Raw genomic sequence first — 24,370 nt, 5'->3', positions numbered from 1 at the left:
GTACGAGCCGGAGGCGGGGCGCCATCTCCCTCCCACTCCCCGCACGCAGGCGGGCCGGGGGATCCCGGGGCCGCGAGCATCCCTGGACGGGCGGTGGCGGGAGGGAAGGCTGCACCGAGGGGCCTGGTCCCGAACGGCGGTGATCGCAGCGGCAGCATCTCGCCTCCTTCAGGCCTGCACGCGCCACAGGCCGCAGCCTGGACCAACCCCGCGTCCCCCGGCCGCGACCGCGGCGGTCCCCGCACGGAGGAGTCGGGGGGCTGGGCGGCCGCTGCCCCCGCTCTCCTCCCGCTCCGCCCCGCAGTCCCGGCGTGGAGCACCGCCGCCGCCGGCGGAGCCCGGGGCGGGGGAGCGCGGGAGGAAGGGGCGGCGAGGGGGCGGGCCGGTGGCTGGTAGCGGCGACCGGGTGCTCGGGGCTCGGCGCCCCCCGATCGGCCCGCGCTGCGCCAGCACCACCTGCGGAGCTGCGGCGCAACGCCGCGCCCCGACCCCGCCGCCCCTGCTCCCGCCACGCGCGCGCGCAAACAAAACAAGTTGCAGGTCGCCGCCGCCGGAGGGGGCGGGCGGGTCACTCACCCTCATCCTGCTCAGCGGGCTTGGGTCGTCCGGCCGCGGGGACAGGGAAGACCAGAGGACTACTAGCCCCAGGAAGCTTCCCACCACCAGTAAACTGCGTAAGATGAACCCAATCTTCAGCCTCATCTTCCTCCGGCGGCGAGAGACACAGAGCCCGGCGCAGCCGCCGCCACAGCTCTCCCCTCCCTCCTTCCCCCTCCTCCGGCTCTCCACCTCCTCCCTCCCCCACCCCTACCGCTTCGGCTGCCGCCCTCTCCGCAGCCTGCCCTTTCCAGCTCCAGATCCGGAACTCCCCTTGGCTCTACCTTCCCCCGGGCTCTTCCCTCCGCCCCCTCCCCGCGGCTCGCCGGCTCGGACTGCGCTCCGCCGCCGCGCCCCCCCCCCCCTCCGCCGGCCTCCGCAGAGCTCCAACCGACCCGTGTGCCTCGCTCTTCTAAGCTTCCTTTCTGTGTACCTACCCCCCTTCCCGGCACGCAGTCCCCTTCTCTCACCGCTGTGCCCAAGAACCCTCTTCGCAATTCCCTGTTACCTTGTAACTAACTTACACTTGCCCCAGCTCTGGTCCTTAGCCTTTGCCCCACTGCTCAGCTCTGAAAGCTTCCAGATTCCCAAACTTTTGTTTTAATTATGGGCCATAACTCTGTCCTTAACGCCCGTGCCCTCCAGGATTCCCCACGGCCCGCCGCCCCCCTCCCCGCGGACCTGGAGCGGCTGCTGGCTGCCCTTCCCTTTCTTACACCCACTACCCGGAGCCCCCAGCCGCAAGGCTTGCAGGAAGCCAACCAGGAAGTCAGGGCTACCGCGGCCGCTGCAGCAGCTCCACGTGGCTGATTTATAGCTGGGAGGATTTTTTCTTATTGATTGATCTTGCTTTTTCACACGGCTCCTTAAGGAGGTGGATTTGTAACCGAAAGGCCCAGGTGTGATGTGCACATATCCCTGGACTGGAGGGGTTCACTTGGAAAGCCAATATTCACTTTCTCTTGAGATAATTAGAAGAACGCCAGTCTCGTGCTAATAATACCCACCTTGTTCACGGGCTGTTTCTATTTGGAGGACCGAGGATTTGGGGTTTTTTAAACAATGCTCTACCTTCATTGCCTCCCTGAGACCTGATTTTTTACCACTTGATGGAGGTTCCTTGATTTCTGTTTTTCAACCCTTTTCTGTCTGTGAGACCTAAATTATACAGGAAAGGATATCGACAAATGTGTAGCCAAATGCCTCACTCTCAGGGAATAATTTTACCTCCATATCTCCCAATAAAGATGCCAATCACTTTATTGCCAAGTGTACGTGATTACGTTATCAGTGTAGCATATCTTAAACTGCCTAATTTAAGTTAAACAGAATGTTTAATATCTTATGCTAATATTTAGGATGGTGAAAGTTGATCCTTTTTCCTAATGTCTCATATCTAAAAGGACTTTAAGAAAAGTAAAACCTGGTTATTTAAATTTTTAAAATGAAATAGAGAATTTGAATCATCCAGATAAAGAATTGTACCAAACTAACTCATGTACTTTATAATTTGGGTTACATTACCTGGTATTTTGGGGAATTCTGTAGGTGCCATAATTTCAGAATTTCCACAAAATATTCAGAGTGATATCCTTGTGAACAACATAGGGAAATGTAAAGTGGATGACAATATAGTTAGGTATATTCTTGTTTGGCTGAATAATTGTACACATTTGCAATATAAGCCTAATATATAGAGCAACTGGAGGAGGGGTATCAGGTGTTGAACACAAGTCACTGTCTGACTCAGCATTTTTATCAGCCAGTTAAGAACCAGTTGTTTTTAGTACAAGATGAGGGAGATTTTGCTGAAGACTTTTTTGGTGAAAAAGACCTGAATATTTGATTGATTAAGAATGAACCTACTGGGTACTATAGAAAGCTAATGCCTCACTGCTGGGTCAATTCAGGTCGATGTTGGGACCCAGAAATTGCCTGTTAATAAGTACCCAGGTGATTCTGATCCGGATAAGCTGTGCACCACCTTTGGAGAAACAGTAGAAGGGAAGGGGTGCTTGGGGAAAGATTTATTTAGATATTCTTGGGAGGCAGGAATAGGATCATTTGTGGACCCAACCTGAGCTGCTCACAAGGGAGGAGGACACCTTTGCAAAGTAGACAGTTCCCTAGATGAAGACTGGGCTTAGAACAGGTGACCTTCAAGGGATCTTATTCTGATCATATGAGGGAATAATTCCATTTGAAATCAGCAGCTGAAGTTAAACCTCTCATTTGTGCTCTCACTTTCACAGAGGAGACAGTTTTTTATTATTAAGAAAATAGGAAGCTTCATTTTTACTATTAGGAGTATAGTTGTGCAGGTATGCAAATTGTAAGTGCTGCTTATTACTAAAGTAATGGGAATGATTCTTGGGCAGAAATAGGATTCAGAGATCCCGCCATCCCCCTTTAGTTTTGCATATAGAGAACTTAAAATTTGTGTGAAAGGATACAAAGTTAGAAATTGACAAAAGGGTATATAGTTGTAAAAGCCCATGTTTCTCTGAGTCCTCACAATGTTAAAAAGAAACTAAAAGTATACCTTAAAATATATGCCCGTTGCAATATTTGCTGGGAGGCAGCCTCTGTAGAGTTGACACAACTGTAGAAAATGAGCTACATGCAAAGCTTACATCAAGGTTAGTCACTTAACCGCTCTGAACTCTTATCTGCCGAATAGCGAAAAAGATACAAAATGTAAAAATAGGGTGGTAGAACAAGTCTCAGTTGTGTATGGGCATTTTTTTTTTTTTTTTTAAGATTTTATTTATTTCACAGAGAGAGACACAGCGAGAGAGGGAACACAAGCAGGGGGAGTGGGAGAGGGAGAAGCAGGCTTCCCGCGGAGCAGGGAGCCCGATGCGGGGCTTGATCCCAGGACCCTGGGACCATGACCTGAGCCGAAGGCAGACGCTTAACGACTGAGCCACCCAGGCGCCCCCGTATTTTTTTTTTTTTTAACAGATGCTACAGTTATTGTACGACAGGGATTTTTGTGCTGGAATACTTCTAGTTTGTCTAATCCTGGGTTCACCGAGAAAGAGGGTAGAGACTAGAACTGCATTGGATGGCCAAGGGAGCACTGCCCTCTGTCACATATGGGGTCAGTGTGGTGGACCAAGACATGGTGCCTTTGGCTAGGAGGCCAGCAGAGGGCTCAGAAGCAAGGTAATAGGGCAGAAGAGAAATTTTGTGAATGCCTAGTGTGTGCAAGATGCTTCACGTTTGTTACTTCATTTAATCTTGACACAATCTGAGTGAGGTTGGTATTACTATTGTTCTCAAGCTGGGATTCAAAGCAGATCTTTCTAACCTCGAATTCTTGCCACTACATGCATACTCCTCACCAAGCTGTGCTAGCTTTCTGGGCCTAGAATATAAATAAGTGTTCTCAGACAGGATGCAAAAGGTCAGGGCCTAAAGATTTGCTAGGTTTTTAATTCTTCCTGGTGCCTGCTCTTTTAAAGGAGAACCCACCAGAAGGAACTGTGTCCATGCTTGGGTTGCAGTTTAAAGGTGTAGTGCACTGGGGCTCTCACCACTCCTTTCTGTTTTATGCTGCAACCAAGCTGAACCCAAGTCTCTAAGTGTGTCTCGAACTCCCTTGCCTTCAGGCCTTTGTAAGGAGAGTAAAGCCTGAAATGACGCCTTAACAAAAAGCTTTTCCACACTCCTGCCCACATCCCTCCCCACCCCCCCATGTCCCTCCCTAACCAATATCCTGGGATAGGTACCCTCCTAGGTGCTGCCACTGCACCCCACACTTTTCCTTCTCTATTAATTACCACTACATTGTAATTGCTTAATTTCTTTTTTCCACTCCCAGATAAAGAGGTAGAGGAGGGTGGAGTTTGGTCTATCTAGTTCATCATTATATTCCTGTGTCTAGTGTATAGCAAAGGTTCAGTGATTTTTTTTTTTCGATGAAATGCTGAATGAATAATTGGATGGAGACTGTAAAGTGAAGACGAAAGGTAGACTAGACGAGGGGTCAGAGCTATGTCAACTGCTCTTCTTCCTTACCTGGAGGCTCTCCTTCCAGGATAAAACTTTAGAGGTTTTATCTAATTAGAAGAGTGATTATTTTGCATGTTGTCATCAACAGCAGCAGCTGGTAGACTGTTGTTTCCCCTTTACTCCGCATCTTACTAGGGCAACTCAGGACAAGAGGAAAGTGATAGTTTAATTTAATTTGAGATTTTTGTATCTACTGAGAATCCACTCCCCTGCCCCCAAAAAAGAAAGAAACTAAGTTGTCTTGAAATGGGAACATGTAGCCATGGGCAATTACTATCTGCAACCAAATTTCAATTTTAACTATGTCTGGCTGCCAAGAACTCAGATTAAATTAGAATCAGTGACCTATAAATTACTGGGTAAATCTCATATTACCTGTTCTGTAAACATCTAATCACCTCTTTTCAAAGAAGAACACCAGCGATAGTACTTTTAAGTCAAAAATGTATTTTATCTTTTAGAAAAGAATTACTACTTAGATATTTTTAAAGTGTTGATAGTTTAATTTTGTTAAGAATATATTAATTTGTGCAGTGTTTATTAGTTATCTCTTACTGCATAACAAACTACCCCCAAATTTAGCACTTTAAAACAACAAACTTCTTTCACACAGTTTCTGAGGGTCAGGAATCAGGAGTGGTTTAGTTGGGTGGTTCTGGCTCAAGATCTCTCATGAGGTTGTTGCCAGGCCATGAGCTGGGGCCACATTCATCTCATGGTTCAACTGGACGTAGAGAATCTGCTTCCAAGTTCACTCACAAAGCCAACAGGCAGGCCTCACTTCGTCACGGGCTATTGGTGGGAAACTTTAGTTCCTCATCACAAGGGCCTCTCCACAGGGCTACTTATGACATGGCAGCTGGCTTCTTCTTCCCGAGTAAAAGATCTGAGGGCAAGAGAAAGAGAGCTCAAAACGGAAGCCATAGTTTGGTACAGTGTGGGAGCAGACTAGACAAGGGTGTAGGTACTAAGAGGTGGGGGACTTTGGAGGCTTAAAAACAACACTGGGAATCAAGTATCTGGGTCAGAATACTAGTATTTTCATTTATTGTTTGCGTTAACTCAGTTATGTAGTATTCATTATCATATGCTGAAATCTTTCAGAAAGAATCCAGATCTTAGATAATTACTTATTTCTGATTATCTTACAAAGAAATACTCTGTGTACTGTCTTCAACTATAAAATAAAGGAGTTAGACCAACTGATCTCAATTCCTTTCAATACTGAAATTCTAAGACTATCCTGTGATGTTGATGTATGGTTGACACTTTTAAATTTAAACTCTCACATAGAATACAGCAAAGTAAAATTCTGCCTTTATACTTTTTTTCCTGACATGGATTACTGTTTCTATCTTAAGCTTAAGAGATGGATAATTCCTAAGTTGTGCTCATCTGGAATAAAAGACTGTTGTCACTAGGGCTTCCATTTGCTGAGGTTAATGGTCTCCTACAGTGTTTTGAAGGCAAAAATGCTTATGTAAAACCCTCTTAGATTTAACACTGTAGAGCACTACCTCCTCATAATTCAGCACTGTTTTTGGATTCCCATAATTCAGAAGTAGTCTTCTGATTTTAACCGTTTATTTAAGAGGTGATTGAAGCAAATTTTCTCTCTCACCACTCTTGCGTGGAACCTGTTCGACAGCGTCCCACTGCTTTTGGTATTAACCCCAAATTTCTCAATTTATTACAAAGACCTTTGTGAGCTTGCCTCTGCTTACCTCCACAGCCTCACAGCTGGTCAGCGACCTCTTTTCCAACTCAAACTACAGCTACATTGATCTTCTCTCCATTTCTGGAACAGGCCAAGGTCTGTCACTTCTAGGCCTTCATGCATGTTATTCCCTTACCTGGGACACTATTTCAGCACCAACTCCCTTCTACCAAACTCCTGATCATCCTTCAATTCAATTTATACATCAGTTCTTTCAGAGACCTCTTGAATGTTCTCTTCAGACCCTACCCTTGACGAGGGTAGGAGCCTCTGCTTCATGCTCTCAGAGCACCCCGTGCACTCTCCATCGTAGCACATAGAGCTCTGCCTTGTAATTGCTTCTTCAATGGTCCGTCACCCCCATTAGGCTGAATTTCTTAAGGGTAAGGGCCATGTTCTTGTCATTTGTGATTGTATTCCTAGATGTCCGTCATGCCTGGCACGCAGGAGATGGTCAGTATTTGAGAGCAAATGAGTGAAAGGAGATTTCACATACTCACTGCATCCTATGTTCACTCTGTGTTTTAAGCATAGAGAAGTTTGGAAGCATTGTATACTAAAAGATATATTGCATGCATGTACACAAAGAGAAAATATACCTGTTCATTGTTCGGTTGTTAGAAAAGGACGGAAGAAAAGATAAAATTTCCAGGCCTCAGCAAGATGCAGGGAGGCGCAGTGGGGAAATGTAAGGTCTGGAATTAATTACTGGATATGGAGTCTTGTCCAGCCTCTCATTCCTGGATCATTTACGGTGATGTCTCTGCATAATCTCTCTGTAGGCTGTACCTCGGTTTCTTTTTTTTTGTGTGCAACTCTGCTTATCTCCTCCAGGAAGTCTGAAAAGGCTTCTAGATGTAGTCCATCACTAAAAATAATCTAATCTTACTTATAACTAATTTAAAAATATGTCAGGTGGTTCTGTCACTAAAAAAAAATCTTAAGAACCAAAACTCCCTTCTTGCTATACACTGCCCCCATTCCATCTCAGCAATGAAATTCTTTACCTCAGTTTTCCCTCATCTTTATGAGCTTCAGTGTCTTTCTACAGCTTAATAATGTGTATAGAAATTTCCATTTTCTTCCCCCATGCTTTAATAAGTTCTAATTAACAGATCTTAAGAGGGGATAATAGCTAAATGTTTTGCATAAGTATTTTAGAGTTGAGTGGCTTTGCCCTTTTTTAGGAGCTGGGATAGGAGGGTACACTGTTCTACATTTTTATCTGACCAAAACGAGTACTTTAATTCCTAGATAATAAACTGATAGCTGTTTGAAACTACCTATCTGCTCACTGATGCAGAGGTTTATATGCACAAACTGTAATAGGACTTATCGTAATACCTTGACAAATTTCAGTTTTAAAGACTTTTCATGTCATTTAACCACACTGCTGAGAACTTGAGTCTTTCTTCAGTGGATTTCATATTTTAATTTCATGAAATTTTAGCACTTGAAGGGAAATTAGAGTCTAGCCAAATCTCTCATTTTACATATGACAGGTGGGGTTCTCTGTCCCTCTTCTGACATGGTTTCTTTTCATTCCACCCCTGTTGCCATCAAAGTGATGTTCTGAGAGATTATCAGTGTGACAAAAACAGAGGCTAGTTTGTCTTGAAGATGTCAGAGTCCCACATTAAAGAAGGTGAGATTCTGGGCGATGTATTTTGCTGAGTCCTCTGGCCTGACGGTGATAGGTGTAGCTAGATAAACAGGATCTCTAGAAGGATGTGAAGATGTGTAGAACAGGGGGAAGGGACATTTTAGTGCTTGTCCAAGGCAAACTACAGTCTAAAAGGCACATGACAGGAACCACAAAGAATTTCTTTGCACCATTTTCTGAATGTTTTTTGGATTAATTATAAGTGGGTTATTTTTAGTAATGGACTGTGCCTCGAAGCTGTTTCAGACATTTCAAAGGAGATAAACCAAGTTGCATGCAAATAAAGAAACTGAGGTATAGATTCCTGAGACACATGCAGGAAGATTATCCTAAATGATCCAGGAATTAGGGGCTGGGCAAGGAGTAATTCCAAACATTCTGTGTCCCCACTGGGCCGTACTGCATCTTGCTGAGGCCTGGAAACTTTCTCTTTCTTTCAGGTATTTTCTAACAACTGAGCAATGAACAGGTACATTTTCTCTTTATTTGAACGTGTGGTCCTACATTAAGTGACTATTTGGAGAACCACACCAGGGAGATGTGAGCCAAGAGTGCTGATCTTCAGAAAAGCTCAAAATACTGTCATTTAGATAAATGTACCTTTTGGCATATTGCAAGGAGTTTTGAAATTTGAATTTTAATTAAATTTCTTTTTGGAGAATGGTCTTTGAGGACTTGGTCTCATAGGATGTCATCTATTTCTCAAACTGTGTAAAATGATTTTTAACAAATTGAATCACTTTCTGTGATCTTTTATTGTATATTTATAGCTATTTCTACTCAACTTTTTTTGAGCATGTATCATGCGAGGCGTTGTTCCAGATGATGGGATATAGCAGTAAACTAAAAGAACGGAGATCTCTGTTCTCGTGGAATCAGACAATAAACAAGATATGTAAATTATTATCTATTATTACCAAATAAACTGGTATATCACTTATGGGCCAAGCATTGGTCTAAGAGTTTACAAGCTTAACTCATTTATTTAGATAGCATAGCAGAAGATGAATGCTAGGGAGAAAAATAAAGCAGGGAAGTGGGATTTGGAATGCTGGATGGGAGTGAGGGAAGGTTTCAATTTTCCGTAGTCTGAGAAGGTCTCATTGAGAAGACAATACTGGAACAAGACCTAAAGGGATGAAGGAACAAGCCAAATGGATATCTGAGGGAGATGGCTCCAGGCCTAAAGAGCAGCAAGTACAAAGGCCCCTAGGCAAGAACATTCCTGCTTGGTTTAGGAAAAGCAAGGACAAAAGGAGAGTTCTAGCTGAGAAAGTAAGAGGAGAATATTAGGGCACAGTAGTGACTGTGGCTTCAATTTAGAGTGAGATGGGAAGCCATTGACTTGCAGAGGGGTGGCAAGATAGAAATTATATCTAAATAGGATCATAGCCTCTGGCTTCTGGATTTAATATGGAAAGGAACAAAGATAAAAGCAAGGACCAGCGAGGAGGCTATTTTTTAATAATCCAGATGGGAGATCATGGTAGCATGGACTAGGATTAGGACAGTGGAAGTGGTTAAAATAGGTCAGAATATGGATATATTTTGATTATTCTTCAACTCTTATGGTTCTAAATTATCGAACTTGTTTTGCTTCCAGACTCTCTGTAAGTAGTTAAATTAATAGTCTGTAAAACAAACTCTTTAAATGCTCTGGCAGCACATATTATTTTAAGAAGTTGTGTAAGCAATTACTCGGCAATTTTTCTAGATTTTCATATATACAGTATATTTTCAAATGGAACAACTTCTATTTGGAAATAAAATCTCCCATGCAACAATGGCAGTTTAGATGCCAGGATCAACTGATCTGATGAAAACAACTGAAAAAATGCTGGGTAATATATTTTTTAAATCTTTCTAAATGCATCCATGGGTAACAAGAAAATAAAGAACACTAAGATCAAAGATGGAGTAGAGAGGGTCAGTTAAACACCAACGCTGGCTTTTTGCCTTAAGGGCTTTGTCCAAACCCCAGGTACCTGAGTATCACTTATATTCTGAATTCAAGGATTTCGGAACAGAAAACAAATTCAGGATCCACCCAAAATGGAAAGTCTAATAGTACCTCAAAAACTAGGGTCCCCAGGGGCACCTGGGTGGCTCAGTCGGTTAAGCATCAGGCTTTGGCTAGGTCATGATCTCAGGGTCCTGGGATTGAGTGCCGTATCAGGCTCTCCACTTAGCGGTGAGTCTGCTTCTCCCTCTCCCTCTGTGATCTCTCTCGCTTTCACTCTCTCTATCAAATAAATAAATCTTTAAAAAAAACTAGGATCCCCAAAGGGTTTCATCCCCAAGGTGAGAGAGAACTAGAATTAACCCATTCCCCTCACCCCCTGAAAAGAAACCTTCCTCTGCACATACCCCACACCATCTATCTAAGAAATTAGTCATTATAAATTGTCCATCATGCTGGTTTGCAGCCAGAATCCACACCACCTGGATGGCTAGAAAACCCTCAAACCAAGAACTTAGTTTAGAGTGGTCCCAGACCAATCATGTCACAAGGCATCTGAAAAGCAAATACACTCCTTTTTGGTTTGGGTTTTTTTTTTTTTTTTAAGATTTATTTATTTGAGAGAGAGAGCATGAGCAGGGGCAGAGGGAGAGGAAGAAGCAGACTCCCCGCTGAGCAGGGAGCCCAATATGGGGCTCAATCCCAGGACCCTGAGATCATGACTTGAGTCAAAGGCAGATGCTTAACTGAGCCACCCAGGTGCCCCATTTTTTTTTTTAACAACTCCTTTTTGAAAGAACCCTCTTTACCTCATGCTTTGAAAAACGTTCTGTTCCTGTGGCCCCTAAGAAAATGAGTTGCTCACAGTTGAAAATCACTGAACACCCAAGGCCCTGTGAGGGCTGTTTAGCAGAAACAATATACTGCAAAATACACTGTTAAAAGTGATAGCAGTTGGAATTATTGGACACTATAAAATAATCATATTCAATATATTTCAGAAATGAAAAGAGCTCTGAAAATATGAGTAAAATTGAGAAGAGATCTAATTTCCAGAAATAAAAATATAAATAAAAAATTTTAAGTTAATGGATGAATTAACAGCACATTAGAATTGTTATTGACATTTTCTCATCCTTTGGTTTCTGGGCTCTTGGTTCTTTTTCCATCTTTCAGCCACTCATTCTCAGTCTTGGTCACTAATTCTATAATCTAAATTAAAGGCAACATCATTTATCTTTTATAAAAATATATTTTTTAAAGATTTTTTATCTATTTGTTAGAGAGCATGAGCAGGGGGGAGGGGCAGAGGGAGAGAGAGAAGCAGACTCCCCACTGAGCAGGGAGCCTGATGCAGGGGCTCGATCACATCATGACCTGAGCTGAAGACAGATGCTTAACTGACTGAACCACCCAGGTACCCCAGCAGCATTATTTAGAACACAGTTCTAGTTCATTTTCTTTTCCTCAGTTTTTAATATTTGCCTAGATTGACCCATTCACAAGGTTTCACCTATGTTAATAATTGTCACTCCTAAACTTTTAGAACAGACTTGTTTTCTGAGCATTAGACCACAGGACACTTCCTACTTGGAACTTCCAAGTCAGCATTTCCAGAGTGTAATTCATGTCTTAGTGGGCAAAATCATTCACAGCAATCTACTCTTCCTGCTTTGGATTTGAGAAGTGGCGGTAAGTGAAATCAAGTACATTCACAACCAGTTGACCACTAGACAAATGACTTCACCTGGGATTAAATAACTGAAAAAATCAAGATAAGGCCCATAGAAAGAGTGTCACAAAATGAGGGCACACAAGTTTGGAAGTTTTTAAGAAAAAATAAATAATTTTTTTAATTTCTTTTTTTTTTTTTTAAGATTTTATTTATTTGACAGAGAGAGACACAGCGAGAGAGGGAACACAGGTAGGGGGATTGGGAGAGAGAGAAGCAGGCTTCCTGTGGAGCAGGGAGCCTGATGCTGGGCTCGATCCCAGGACCCTGGGATCATGACTTGAGCCGAAGGCAGACGCTTAAAGACTGAGCCACCCAGGCACCCCTAAATAATTTTTTTTTTTTTTAAATGAAGTTTTCAAGAGTTAGAGGAAGAACATAAATGAATTAGGGTAGGCTAATCACTATGACAAACAATTCCAAAATTTCAGGGGCTTCATGCAATAAAAATGTACCTTCCTCTCTGTGGGTTGGTTGAGGGGCAGGGAAGGGACTCTGCCCCCAAGCAGGTCTCCCTTCAGGACTCATGCTCTTCCCATTCAGTGGATCTACCATCCCCTGAGCAATCCAAGTTCTCTACTCTATTCTTTGCATTGAGCTGGCAACTTAGGGAAAAAAGAGCACATACAGGATGCCCAGGAGGTGTTTTAAGAGTCAGGTTTGGGGTGGTGAACATCCATTCTGCCCGATTTTATTGGCTAGAACTCAGCCACATGTCTATTGGTAGATGAATAGTTAAATGGTGTATTTGGTCCTTCAAACCATGTTTTAGAAAATATTTGGAAACATGGAAAAAGGGAAAAAATAGAAGGTTAAGTGGGAAAAAAATACGATATAAAAGTAAGTGTAACTCTTGTTCCAACTTTGTTAATAAGAGAAATAATATATTTTCACTTTTAAGACTATAAGGAGGGCTCCTGGGTAGCTCAGTCGTTAAGCGTCTGCCTTTGGTTCAGGTCATGATCTCAGGGTCCTGGGATCCAGCCCCGCATCAGGCTCCCTGCTCAGGGGGGAGTCTGCTTCTCCCTCTCCCTCTGCCTGCCACATCCCCTGCTTGTGCTTGTTCGCTTTTGATTTCTCTCTCTCTGTCAAATAAATAAAATCTTTTAAAAAATGACTATAAGGAAATAAGTCATTAGCATTTTGATCTCTATCCAAATAGTGGGATTGTTGGGAATTTTCTCAACATTTTTCTATCTTATCTAAATTATTAGTAATGAAAGTGTTACTTTTAAAAGAAACATTATCAAAAATTTTTAAAGAAAGAAAATGGTGGTGTGTCTTTAATGATTTCTATATTCCTGGAAATTACCTATCAGAGGCCTTGTACATAGTAGATACTTAATGCATATTCATTGATTGAACCAGTACAACCGAATGGAATAATTAAATGGAGAAGCCTAAGAACAAAATGTTAAGAGCAGTTATTTAAATGTGGCAACTGGTTAGCCAAATTACCACACTTTCTTTCTAGGATAACTTGATTTTAGTTTTATGACTTAAATCATATACTAGATGTGATACCAATAACCTGTGTTAGTGTTTCCTGAACCTTATTAAATCTTGGTACTATTTACACCATTTTTAGTCATACCTGGAGTGATATATATATTATTGCTTTAATATTTTTCATTAAAATTATATACTTTTATAAAACTAAATTTGGCTTCGTACTAAGCAATACCAGTAAAATCACAGGATTGTGGTATTAATTTTTCTATGCATATTAAAATAAATACATAATTATCAAAATCAAAAATATATGGGACACTTGGCTAGCTCAGTCAGTAGAGTATGTGACTCTTGATCTCAGGGTTGTGAGTTCAAACCCCATGTTGGGTATAGAGATTACTTAAAAATAAAATCTTTAAAAAAAAAAATTTGTGTTCTACTTAATCATCTCTTTTACCCCCAAACCTACTACCCTTTAGAAATAACTGACCTATCATATGTTATATTTATCTATTGCATGTTTTAGTTTTAAGCTTCTTGTGTTTGGGGACCATGACTAACACAGGTTTTTCCCACCCAATAGAATATCTAGTTTTATGATTTATGATCTAGTTTTGTGACTCTGTTCATATATAGGTACCAAAAAGCGAATGTTTAATAAGTAGTATATACAACTTTTCTTTAACAATTTTTTTTTAAACAATGAATACTCTATCTCCCCAAACCCACCCCATTTTCAATGGAAGCCCATTGATATGACATAGAATATTTCTTTTTTCTTTTTTTTTTTTAAGATTTTATTTATTTATTTGTCAGAGAGAGAGAGAGAGAACACAAGCAGGGAGAGGAGGGCCAGAGGCAGAGGGAGAAGCAGGCTTCCCATGGAGCAGGGAGCCCGATGCGGGGCTCCATCCCAGGACCCTGGGATCATGACCTGAGCCAAAGGCAGACGCTTAACTGACTGAGCCACCCAGGCATCCCAACATAGAATATTTCTGTGACAAAAAAGAATAAGTTAGTTAATATATGGAATATTTTTAAGAAGTATTTATTTATTTAAATAATCTCTACACTCAACCTGGGGCTCACACTCATGCCCCCAAGATCAATAGTCCCTCGCTCTACCAACTGAGCCAGCCAGGCACCCCCTTTATGGAACATTTTTTAAAGACCAGAATTCCTTGGTTTGCACTTAGCCGAAATGAGTAAAATAAAGATCTATCTACTGTTTCTTGAGATCATAATCCTATTCCCAGGGATGATAAGTAACAACAACAAGAGCCACAAAAGCTGTTCATTAATTTTTCCACTTTATATGAGGTTTCCTTCTGAATGACAAAGAAAAGACAAACTGGGAGTTTTGACACTTAAATAAAAAATACAGAGGGAATTGTAGAATCTATGGGGGAAATCATTAGGATAGAGACCTGTTTGGGATGATTTATGTGTTGTCCAAAAGTAAGGGTGTGGTCTCTGTTATTTCTGGTTTTGTGGTCATTATTAAGTCTTGGTTTGGGGTTTTTTTGTTTTTGTTTTTGTTTTTGTTTTTGAAGCCAAGTGTTAAGAAAGGGGTGGGAACAAGTCAAGATAGGGCAAAGTCAGCAAGATAATTGTTGAGATGCATAGCCAAGCAGAGTGACTTCATAGGCTACGTTAGGTAGGTTAAGGTGAAAAACCTACAATTATTTTCTTTTCCTGTGTTTTGAAAAGAAAATGAGAATCTTTAGGAAAAACCCCATCTACAAAGACTTTGGAGGATTTTATAGAACAACAGCTGATTGATGAACATTAACATTCATTGTGAGGCACAGACTTCGGGAATAAGTGCTTTCCTGAATACTGATGGCCATAAACACACTAGCTGGGCTATTTGTTATGATTACGAATTAGACGAGACGGAGTTTCTATTATATATAACTCATTCCATCGTGTGATTTGACCGTTGGGTGTATTTTGACTACTGAGCCAAAAAATGATAATTGGAAAGGAGGACACCTAAGAAGAAATGCCAGTTCTTCTGGATTGTCTACCAGTGAGGAACTATAAATTGTTGTTTCTTTTTTTCCCTCTTGTTATCTAAAAAAAAAAAAAAAAAAAAAAAAAAAATTCATACATTTATAAGACAAAGGTAAAGAGCAAGAACATAGAGAGATGAAACACTCTGGATTGAGGGTCCACAGTAAATGTCCCGTGTACTCCATGTGTTACATGCTTGGACCCTAACTCCTATTCTATATAAATAGCTGCAGTGATCACATGTCCTGGTACACCGTCCTCCCTCTCCTCTAACAGTATCTAATCTTTTCTGTTCTTACGGCATGATTTAAACAAGCTGTTTCATGTGTTACTCTGAATTGCCTCATCTTTTTTTTGAAGTTGGATGTAAATTATAAATAATAAATGATGAATTTGGCCTCCGTTTTGACTGACCTCATTAGACTTTAGATGGGAGTCATAGAGACCCACGAATGTACATTTCAGTTGTTTTGGTACCGAGGAGTAATGGCCAGGGTTCATAAATAAAATGACAGGAATGGTTCTATCTTACGCGTACCGGTCAGGAAACTGGAGGAATCCCTGGGCTGTGCATCCCCAAGAGGCGGAGCTGCAGACCCGCTGCTAACACGGAGCAGTTCCAACTGCATAACTGAGGGCAGTCCTCACACTGCTCTGTGGGAAAGACTATTGTTTGACGGTTGGTCTTTGTAGCCGCGTTGCGCCAAAGTACCTCTCCTCAATTTATCATGGTGCAAGAAACTCTTAGCTTCATAAACTGTGATGTGAGCCAACTAAATTAAGCTCTTTTACTTCCTTTGTTGGAAGAGGGGCTCCAGGGTCACAGGAGCCCTGAGAGCACATTGGGCTGGTAACAAAGATTTGATCCCATTTCTACAAACTTCCAGTCCAGGCTTCCCTCTACTTTTATCTCAAGTTGGAGACATGATTCATTTGTTCAATTTCATTAAGTAGTTGTAAACTGGACATGGGTGCTGGAGATATAATGGTGGACAGGATAGAAAAAAAAATCCCCTGCTTTCCCAAAGCTTATGTGCCCAGAGGGAAGGTACACATTATATTGTATAATGTGCATTATGATAAGAAATACTTCAGATCCAGGACCTGATTCCATGGAGGCACCTAATGCCCCCTGATCTAGTGTATCCAAAAAGGCCTCCTGAAAGATGTGGTGTTTAAGAGAAGGATGATGGACGAACAGATGTTACCCAATCACGGAGGTGGTATGGGACGGAGCATGGACGGAATGCCTGAGATGAGGTAAAGAAAAATAAGTCTTCACGGCTGGTATGAGTGTTCCAGGATGGGCAATAGCTAAACCAAACCAAGGATTCTAGAAGTAATCCTGAAGGCAATGGGAAAGGGAGGGAAACAGATTGCCTGTGAGTATGGATCGAGAGTCACAGAGAGCCTTGGCATCATTAGCTAAATACCCCAGAATATACTTCAGCCTAGAGTCCCTGCCTCATCTTATGATAATGTGAAGAATGCACAGATATTTATTTTCCTAGGGGTAGGCTGGAGGAAAGAGAAGCCAGTGTTCTCCTACTGGATGCTATCCTTCAGTTTGTTCAATACATGTCCATGAATAGCTGCTGTATTCAAAGGCATACACACAAGTTGTACCAGGCGCTCCTGAAGAGTCAGTGGGCAAGGGAATATGCATTGAGTGTCTGCTCACACGTGACACTCTCAGAGTTATGGTTAGGGGAGGGCTTGTTTACAGTAATCTGATGGGAAAAGCAGAGAAACAAAATGAGATGGCCTATCTGCAAACAGACATATAGATGACTTAATGTTTTAATAAACAACCAAGTTGATCTCGGGATTATATCTAAAGATAAGAGAATTTTTGGGTTTTGGTTTTTAAAAAAAGATTAGCCACAGATTTCAGTTTTATGATACCAAATTACTTTTTGTTGCAAGATCTGAGTGTGAACCATATGCCAGGCATCATACCAGGGATACAAATGGAGGTCGTTGTCCTGGTCGGTGAGGAGGTTACAGAGTAGTGGAAGCTATAGACAGATGAGCAAATACATTATAGTTAGATAATAACTCTTACTAAAAAGGAGTTAAAGTAACATGGGCAACTTTGTACCTATTTAATTGGTTCCTTCACACTGCAAAAATGAGAGGAATGCCTTTCCTGAATTTTTTCTATTGACACTATCTTAAATAAAATGGTTGAAATTGAACACATTCCTGCTTTCTTATAAATTTTCTAAATAGAATAAGATGTCTAATAAAATTATAAAAGTGACGAGCCATTTCCTGTTTGGGAAATTAATCTTTTGTTAATCAGAGAAGGAACAGGTAGCAAGTTGCACTCTAGAAATGAAATTGTTTTAGTCACAAGGAGACATTTTCAGTGTGATGAGAGAGTTTTCTATCAGCACAGACTGAAGAAAATCAACCAACCAATGGATAAAGCCCCAGAAAACTTCATAAGAATGCCCACTTTGCTTTCTTTTTAAAAAAGACTTAAATAACCTATTCATAGTATTAAGTGATTTTGTAGAGCTTTCTTCTTACATGCTATACACCCATTTTCATATCTCAACATGAACAGGTTTCTGGTTATATTTGAAACATGCAAAGGTATCATGTCCTACCATTCATATATGATTTCATTGATATATTCATTCAACAAATACTGAGTGCCTAGCTGTACCAGACTGAGATACAAAGTCCTGCTCTTAAGGAGTTTACAGCCTGGAAACTCTGAATGAAATGATTAATGGTTATAAAAAACATTTTTAGCCGTTCTTCTCACTACTACCTCTAATAAAAAATTTAAGGTTACATTTTATATATATTTTCAAATCTCTTTTTTTTTTTCTATTAGAACTGTGTGAAAATGTTCTTTTTCTGGGCATTGTTTATTTAGTGTTATGCCATAAAGGCTCACATCATGAATTTATCAAAGAGATTGACTCACTGCCATGATTCACCTTTGTTAATAGCTTATATTTAAAAAGGAAGGAAGGGAGAGAGGGAGGGAAGAAGGAAAGGTGCAAAAGAGAGAAAGAAACTACAGAAGAGAGAAAGGGAGAAAGAAAAGGAAAGAAAAGAAAAAGAAAGAAAGAAAGAAAGAAAGAAAGAAAGAAAGAAAGAAAGAAAGAAAGAAAGAAAGAAACTAATGCTAATGAGCATAACTATCCATGACGCTCTTTATGGATAATGTATAACAAGAAAAGGAAAAAAAAAATAAGCAAATTTTGGGGGGAACAGCAATTTGGGAGCATAGAAAGGAGGAAAAGTGAAATACAATAAATAGAATTGTACAACAAATCAGGGATATTGTTAAACAAAGTTGGGAATGCAGGTGGTTAATAATCTGTCAATACAATCTAAAGAAAATCCTCAATTACATAAGCTATAGATTGAGAAGATCTTCAATCAGATGTTATCAAGAGGAAACAACTTATTGCAATTCCTTAATTCACATTAAATAATATCTCAGCCACCAATTGCCCTTGTGAAATCTACCAAGTGACTAGAACTGTCTCTTGCCTAGAAATACGTCAATTAAATAACTCATTGCAAACGAATACGTGATGTCTGATTTCATGAGTCATTTAATGCTTAATAACAGAAGCAAATCAATCAAGGGGAAAAATAGTTCAAATCTGTTGAAGCTTTAGATTTTATTTGCTGCTTTACTTTTGAAATCTCAGCATTACAAATCGGAATTTTTCGTTACTTTTTTTCTCCTTTCTTCAGTCTCAAGTGCCAGTTTATTGAATTCATTGTATTGCATATGTAAATTTTAAAGTGCAAATTGTTTTACTTCATAGGCTTCTAAAAATGTTGATTGCATTGATAGAAGGTGCCATGAATAAGAATTCATACCTGTGTACAAGTAGGCATTTTTAAAAACCGTATGTCATTTTAAATATGCATTCTCATACTTTAGGATTAGTGAGTGAAAAGAGGAACTTCACCATGTAGAGCTTCCATAAACTTGCATTTACTGATCACCCAGAGTTTAAGCACAAGTGATTTTAATAATACCACAAACCCACTCAGTAACACAGCGGCTCCAAACTAGTCCTTTGCCTTCATTTGGAACCTATCGTCCACCACCCAGTTCAGAGCTTATTGTAGTTTTAACTAAGATTCAGTAGAGTCCTTTTTATTTCTACAAATTTGAAGAATAATTGTTTCAAAGCATAAAATACAAGACAAGTATAAATCGAAGGACTGAATACTAGAGTTTTGTGGGGAGTTTCATCAAAGCACGCATCCACATCCCGCAGGGAGACTAACGGCGGCGCTACACAGAGACCACTGCATGGTCATCAGACTCCACCCCCTTTCCTTCCTGGACGCACAGCTTTAGCACATTTCCCAGATTCTCTTATCGGGGTCATGTGACTGAGGTCTGGCCAATGAAAACTGTGTACACCACTTGCAAGCTTGGCCCCTAAAAATCATCTTGCACAGGTCTCCAAGTTCTGTCTTGTGTTTTGAGCATCAGATGCACAGAATTCAAAGAAAGACTGAGTTTTGGGGGGGATGGAAGAGGCGCCCCGAGGGAGTATGTGGAATAGATTTTCCCCTCTTCCTCCCACTGTACTTGTACTGGATTGTGACTGGAGCAAGAAGTGAACCTACGTTGCACTAGGTCCCTGAGGTCTGGCGTTGTTTATCATAGCAGTTAATACACGATATATGATACAGTTGGTAAAAGGGAGGTAGTGGGTAGGAGAATGAGAAAGCAAATATCCACGCTTTACAGTTTGCCACTATATGGTTTATTACTGTGTGGAAATGAATAAAGCAATAGCAAAGCCACATGACGGGAGTGCCAGACACAAACAAAAAGTTACCAAACCAATATATTAAGGTTCAAATATATTCGAGGATCTTGCTATCATCTGTTTTTTTTTTTCCCTTCATCCAAGTTCTGCATATCTGTGTCGCATTTCCCCACACATATACAGCTGCTGATTTGCCCTTGGGAACCCGTTGTTCATTTCTTCCACTCAGGACATTTCCCCCTTGATTATGTAACTTCTTCATCCTGCATTCCTTTTCCAAGTTGCTCAAATTATTTCGTTTTTCATAAATTGTTGATAACCGCTTTTTTGAAATTGCATTTGCAAGGGGCGGGGGAGATAGAATTGATTATTTCAGGATAGAAATAAAAGCCGGTTTTTAAAAATCGTAATTTTTTATTGTTAAAAATGAACATTTCCTTCTGTGTTTTTTTTCTGCCAGATATTGCAGTACATTATAATGCTATGGTATTCAAAACCGGAACGGTGATGATGCTGCGACAGACAGATCAGTGGATTGAAGTCGAAGACCCAGACGCATATTCAAGTATATATAAACGTCATTGTTCTGTATACTCTATGTATACAAAAACATATATATGTATGTATAGGTTTCTGAGCCTTCTGAGTGAACATCTCTTGTTCCCTATATTCCCTTTTTATTCCCTTTTCTACATATATATTTTAAAACCATAGTGCTATAGCAAAGCCTCCAAAAAGGCTCCCAGTGTTCCCCACCTCCCAGTTCACACCCTGGGCTCTTGGATCACTTGCTCTGGGGAAGGGGGCTGTAGCAGGAGAGGATGCTGCGAGCAGCCTCTGGAGAAGCCCACGTGACTAGGAACCACGAACCCCAGCTGACAGCCAGCAAGTCAGCGAGGGCTGCCAAGGAACATGTGAGTGAGCTGAGAAGTGGATCTTCCCGCAGCTGAGCCTTCAGAGGACTGCAGTTCAAGTGACAGCTGACCCAGAACCGCTCAACTCTGCCACTCCCAGAGTCCTAACTCTCAGAAACCCTGTGAGATAATGTGTTTGTTGGTTTTAGCTGCTCTGCTAAGTGTTGGGGTAAGTCATTACACAATAGATAATTGAAACACATGGCATATAAATAAAATCAATCAGACCAGTGCGGGTCAATGATTAGTGAGTTAGATGCTTTGACAGATTTTGACACTTCTGTTTCATCTTAATTGTTTGCCTCACAAGTAATCCCTAAGGGCAAAACATGTTAAGAGCGGTTCCCAACAGGATGTTAGAAAAATTAACAATTAGCTTTGGGAACTAAAGTGTAACCACAGCATTATTTTCCATTTTATTAAACTCATTAAATGGTATTGCCGTATATTTGTTTCTATTAAAAAACACGATATTAGACTCTGGGAGAAAACCTCTTACAAATTAGTCTGAAATTATCATTTCTTCCTAGTGATGTATAAGAATATAATAATTGCTTAGCAGAAGTTCCTAAGAGATGGACTGACTTTAACATATATTTAAGCGTAATATTTTGACAAACAAGTTCCTTTGCAGTATTTGAAGATGGTTTTTTTCTTGTGCACCTCCTCCTTTATATTACTAAGACGGTTTGCAATCTCTGTCATTATTCTTGGTAGAAGATCAAACTTCAGTAGAATACCTATGTGAATTCTAACAATTTCTGAACTAGTGAAGCCCCACAAAATGAAGATTTATCATGTGTAAGGGAACCAGAAAGGGTAAAATCTCAAGATGAGTCAAGGCAATAGTTCCAGGCAGCTCGTGTCCCTGCCAGGATCCCGCCACGAGCTTTCTCCATGCTCCACTAAGGTTGGAATTCAGCTTTTGGTACTAACTTGTCTCAATCTTGGCCACAGTGGTAATTTCATTTTCCTACTTGTTTTCCCTCAACTAGAATGACTAGGGGCAATTGATTTTTCCATGTAGAAAAAGGGGCAAATTGGATCCCTACTTCACAATTTAAAAAAAAAAAAGATCTCCCCATGAATCAAGGGCTTACATACGAAAGGCAGAACTTTAAGAATTTCAAAAGCAAATGTAAAAATTATCTTTATGACCTTGGAAGAATTTCTTCATCAAAACAAAAAAATTCCAAATCACAAAGGAAAAGATTAGAAAATTTACATCATGAACTATTCTCTTCTCTCTCTTATTTACTTTTAAATATTATATTACTCACAAGAATTTTTAGGGGGACTGATGTGATTTAATACGTTTCATTATTTTTGCAATTTGGGTACAAAACTTAGTAATACAGAGTCAGATCCAAGATCAATTTGCTCCAAGATCAATTTGCGTGTGTGTGTGTGTGTGTGTGTGAGAGAGAGAGAGAGAGAGAGAGAGAGAGATTCTTAGTTGTTATGACCGTCTTAGCCTTATTTTCCTCATTCATATTTTTCTCAATTATTTTCTGAATTTCCTTAATTATTGTTTTCTTTTTGTACCGTGGTATCTTTGTAAGTTACATCAAAACTAATAAAGTAGGGAATAAACAAGTAAGTTGAACAAACCATCAGATTCAATTTATGCTCCCAACAAATAAGCATTTATAACTCAAGCCTTCAAAAAATTATAACAATTTCATAATGAACAATGGATAATTTATGGAGACTTTATGGCAGCAGTGAACACAATTATGGGTAAATTGTCTGCAACAAACTAAATTCTGGAATATCTGAATACCCTATAATCTCAGAACCGGAATACAGAAGCTATCAGTAAGAGATAATATTTTCTAGTCATCTAAAGATTATTTGTCAGGTTATCTCATTAATTTTTATCAGGTTGTGTCTTATATTGCATTTGCTAAATGGAAGAGTAACTACTCAGACTTTACCTGAGGTTCCCGTAAACCTTCTCAGAATACAAAGAAGGATGAGGGACCAGCTTTTGTTCTTCACAATTCAATTTTGTTCTATGATGCAGAAGTTGCAAAGCTTTCATCAACAATTACTGACTGCTTTCATTGTCATCCCCACGTGGGAGTTCTGAAAGACTGTTTGAAATTCGTTCGAGTAACAGAGGAGAGTGCACAGGGCAGCCTTCTGTATTAAACAAAGAATAAGAGAAAAAATTCACTTCCATCAAAGGTGCAAGCAATAGAGCCACACAAACAAAGCAGGTATAAGCCAGAAAGCCTACAGGAAACCATGGAAGGAAGATCAAAATCATATTCTTTAGATGGTGAGTGGTATAAAGAAAATGCAGTGTTATTTGCAAAAGAATTTTTCTAAAAGAAAGACAAGTCTGAATAGACTATTATTAGCAAGACACTTCTTCGCAAACTGAGTTTCAGACAGTGGTTCAAGTTGTAACGACTCAGGTGGTACCACACATAACGCTGAGCAGAAGAGTTCACAAAAATATTCTGCCGCTGGCACATTCAGACCAACGCAAATCATCCTCGATCAGTAAATTCCTAATGTAGTGAAAACTCATGAGGACCTCATACTTTCCTCTAAAGAGATTATGGTTGAGATGGATTATGGGTGAAGGTATATTAGAAAAAAATCCACAAATTGCTTAATAATCACTTGTTGTAGTTAATTAATGTCATTATAGCAGTTGAGCAAATCCTAACCCCAGGGTGAAAAGCCCACATCATTCTAGACTTATTCATACCTCTCAGAGGCCTAAGTATTTTATATCAATATCCCTCTATTTTAAATGTATAAAATGATTTACCTCTTTGACACTAAAAAAGTGAAATGTCTAATTAGAGAATATATTCAAGATTTATCATGACACCTGACAGATAATACAAGCACTTCCTAAACATAATGCACTATTATAAATTGGTACCAATTGATCATATTAGCATAAATGTCAAAGTAAGATTCTGAGTACCTGAAAGTAATATTACTTTGGGAGGGAAGAAAATAATCAGTAAATAGTACTCCTGTGATCATCATGATGGTGGTTTGCAGATTCCAGGCTCCGTGCTCAGCATGGAGTCTGCTTCTCCCTCTGCCCCTCCCCTCCCCACTCATGCTCTCTCTCTCTCTAAAAAAATATAAATAAAATCTTAAAAAAAAAAAAAAGAAGAGAGAGAGATCCTGAGGGCTGCCCAGTGTGTGGGCTGCGACGTTGCTGGGCGCCACCGTCATGACATGATAGATGAGACATCAACAGTGGTGCAGTGGAATGCTCAGCTAGTTAAGAACCACAAAGGAAAGTATTTCAATAAAGGATCACTTGGCAACCATAAATAAATAAATAGACTCCCAAATTGCTACCCTGGCTCATTTCTAGTCAGGAGGATAAATGTCAGAGCCCAAAAGGAATGGGAATCAATTCCTTTAAAAGATAAACTGTTAATATTTTTTTCCTATTCATTTAGGATAAATAAATGCAAAAGAACACGCAATAGCCTGCCTGACATGGCTAATTTTTTTCCTTCTATTGTGTCTCATAATATGCACCATCTGGCCCCCTA

General features: G+C 40.3%; 1 protein-coding gene and 2 long non-coding RNA genes across 4 annotated transcripts in view; 1 reads left to right on the top strand and 2 right to left on the bottom strand.

Annotated features, from left to right (window-relative positions):
- GALNT7 (polypeptide N-acetylgalactosaminyltransferase 7) overlaps positions 1 to 787 on the bottom strand; it is a 141,084-nt gene extending 140,297 nt beyond the window's left edge. The window contains exon 1 of one of the 2 annotated variants that reach the window (XM_036075536.2): positions 577 to 787. In XM_036075536.2, coding sequence (XP_035931429.1) covers positions 577 to 702 — 126 coding nt within the window. In that variant the 5' untranslated portion in view covers positions 703 to 787. The remainder of the gene's footprint in view (positions 1 to 576) is intronic. The other variant, XM_036075535.2, reaches the window with a different exon arrangement.
- LOC144381395 (uncharacterized) lies at positions 615 to 22,430 on the top strand. Its single transcript, XR_013446577.1, has 2 exons — positions 615 to 674; positions 20,381 to 22,430. It is a non-coding gene; the product is annotated as an uncharacterized LOC144381395 (long non-coding RNA).
- LOC144381394 (uncharacterized) overlaps positions 5,388 to 24,370 on the bottom strand; it is a 90,304-nt gene continuing 71,321 nt past the window's right edge. Inside the window, exon 4 of the long non-coding RNA XR_013446573.1 lies at positions 5,388 to 5,500. This is a non-coding gene — a long non-coding RNA (uncharacterized LOC144381394). The remainder of the gene's footprint in view (positions 5,501 to 24,370) is intronic.

Source organism: Halichoerus grypus, chromosome 3 (assembly GCF_964656455.1).
Source record: "Halichoerus grypus chromosome 3, mHalGry1.hap1.1, whole genome shotgun sequence".
NCBI lineage: Eukaryota > Metazoa > Chordata > Mammalia > Carnivora > Phocidae > Halichoerus > Halichoerus grypus.
This window is presented reverse-complemented; position numbering and strand designations above follow the sequence as displayed.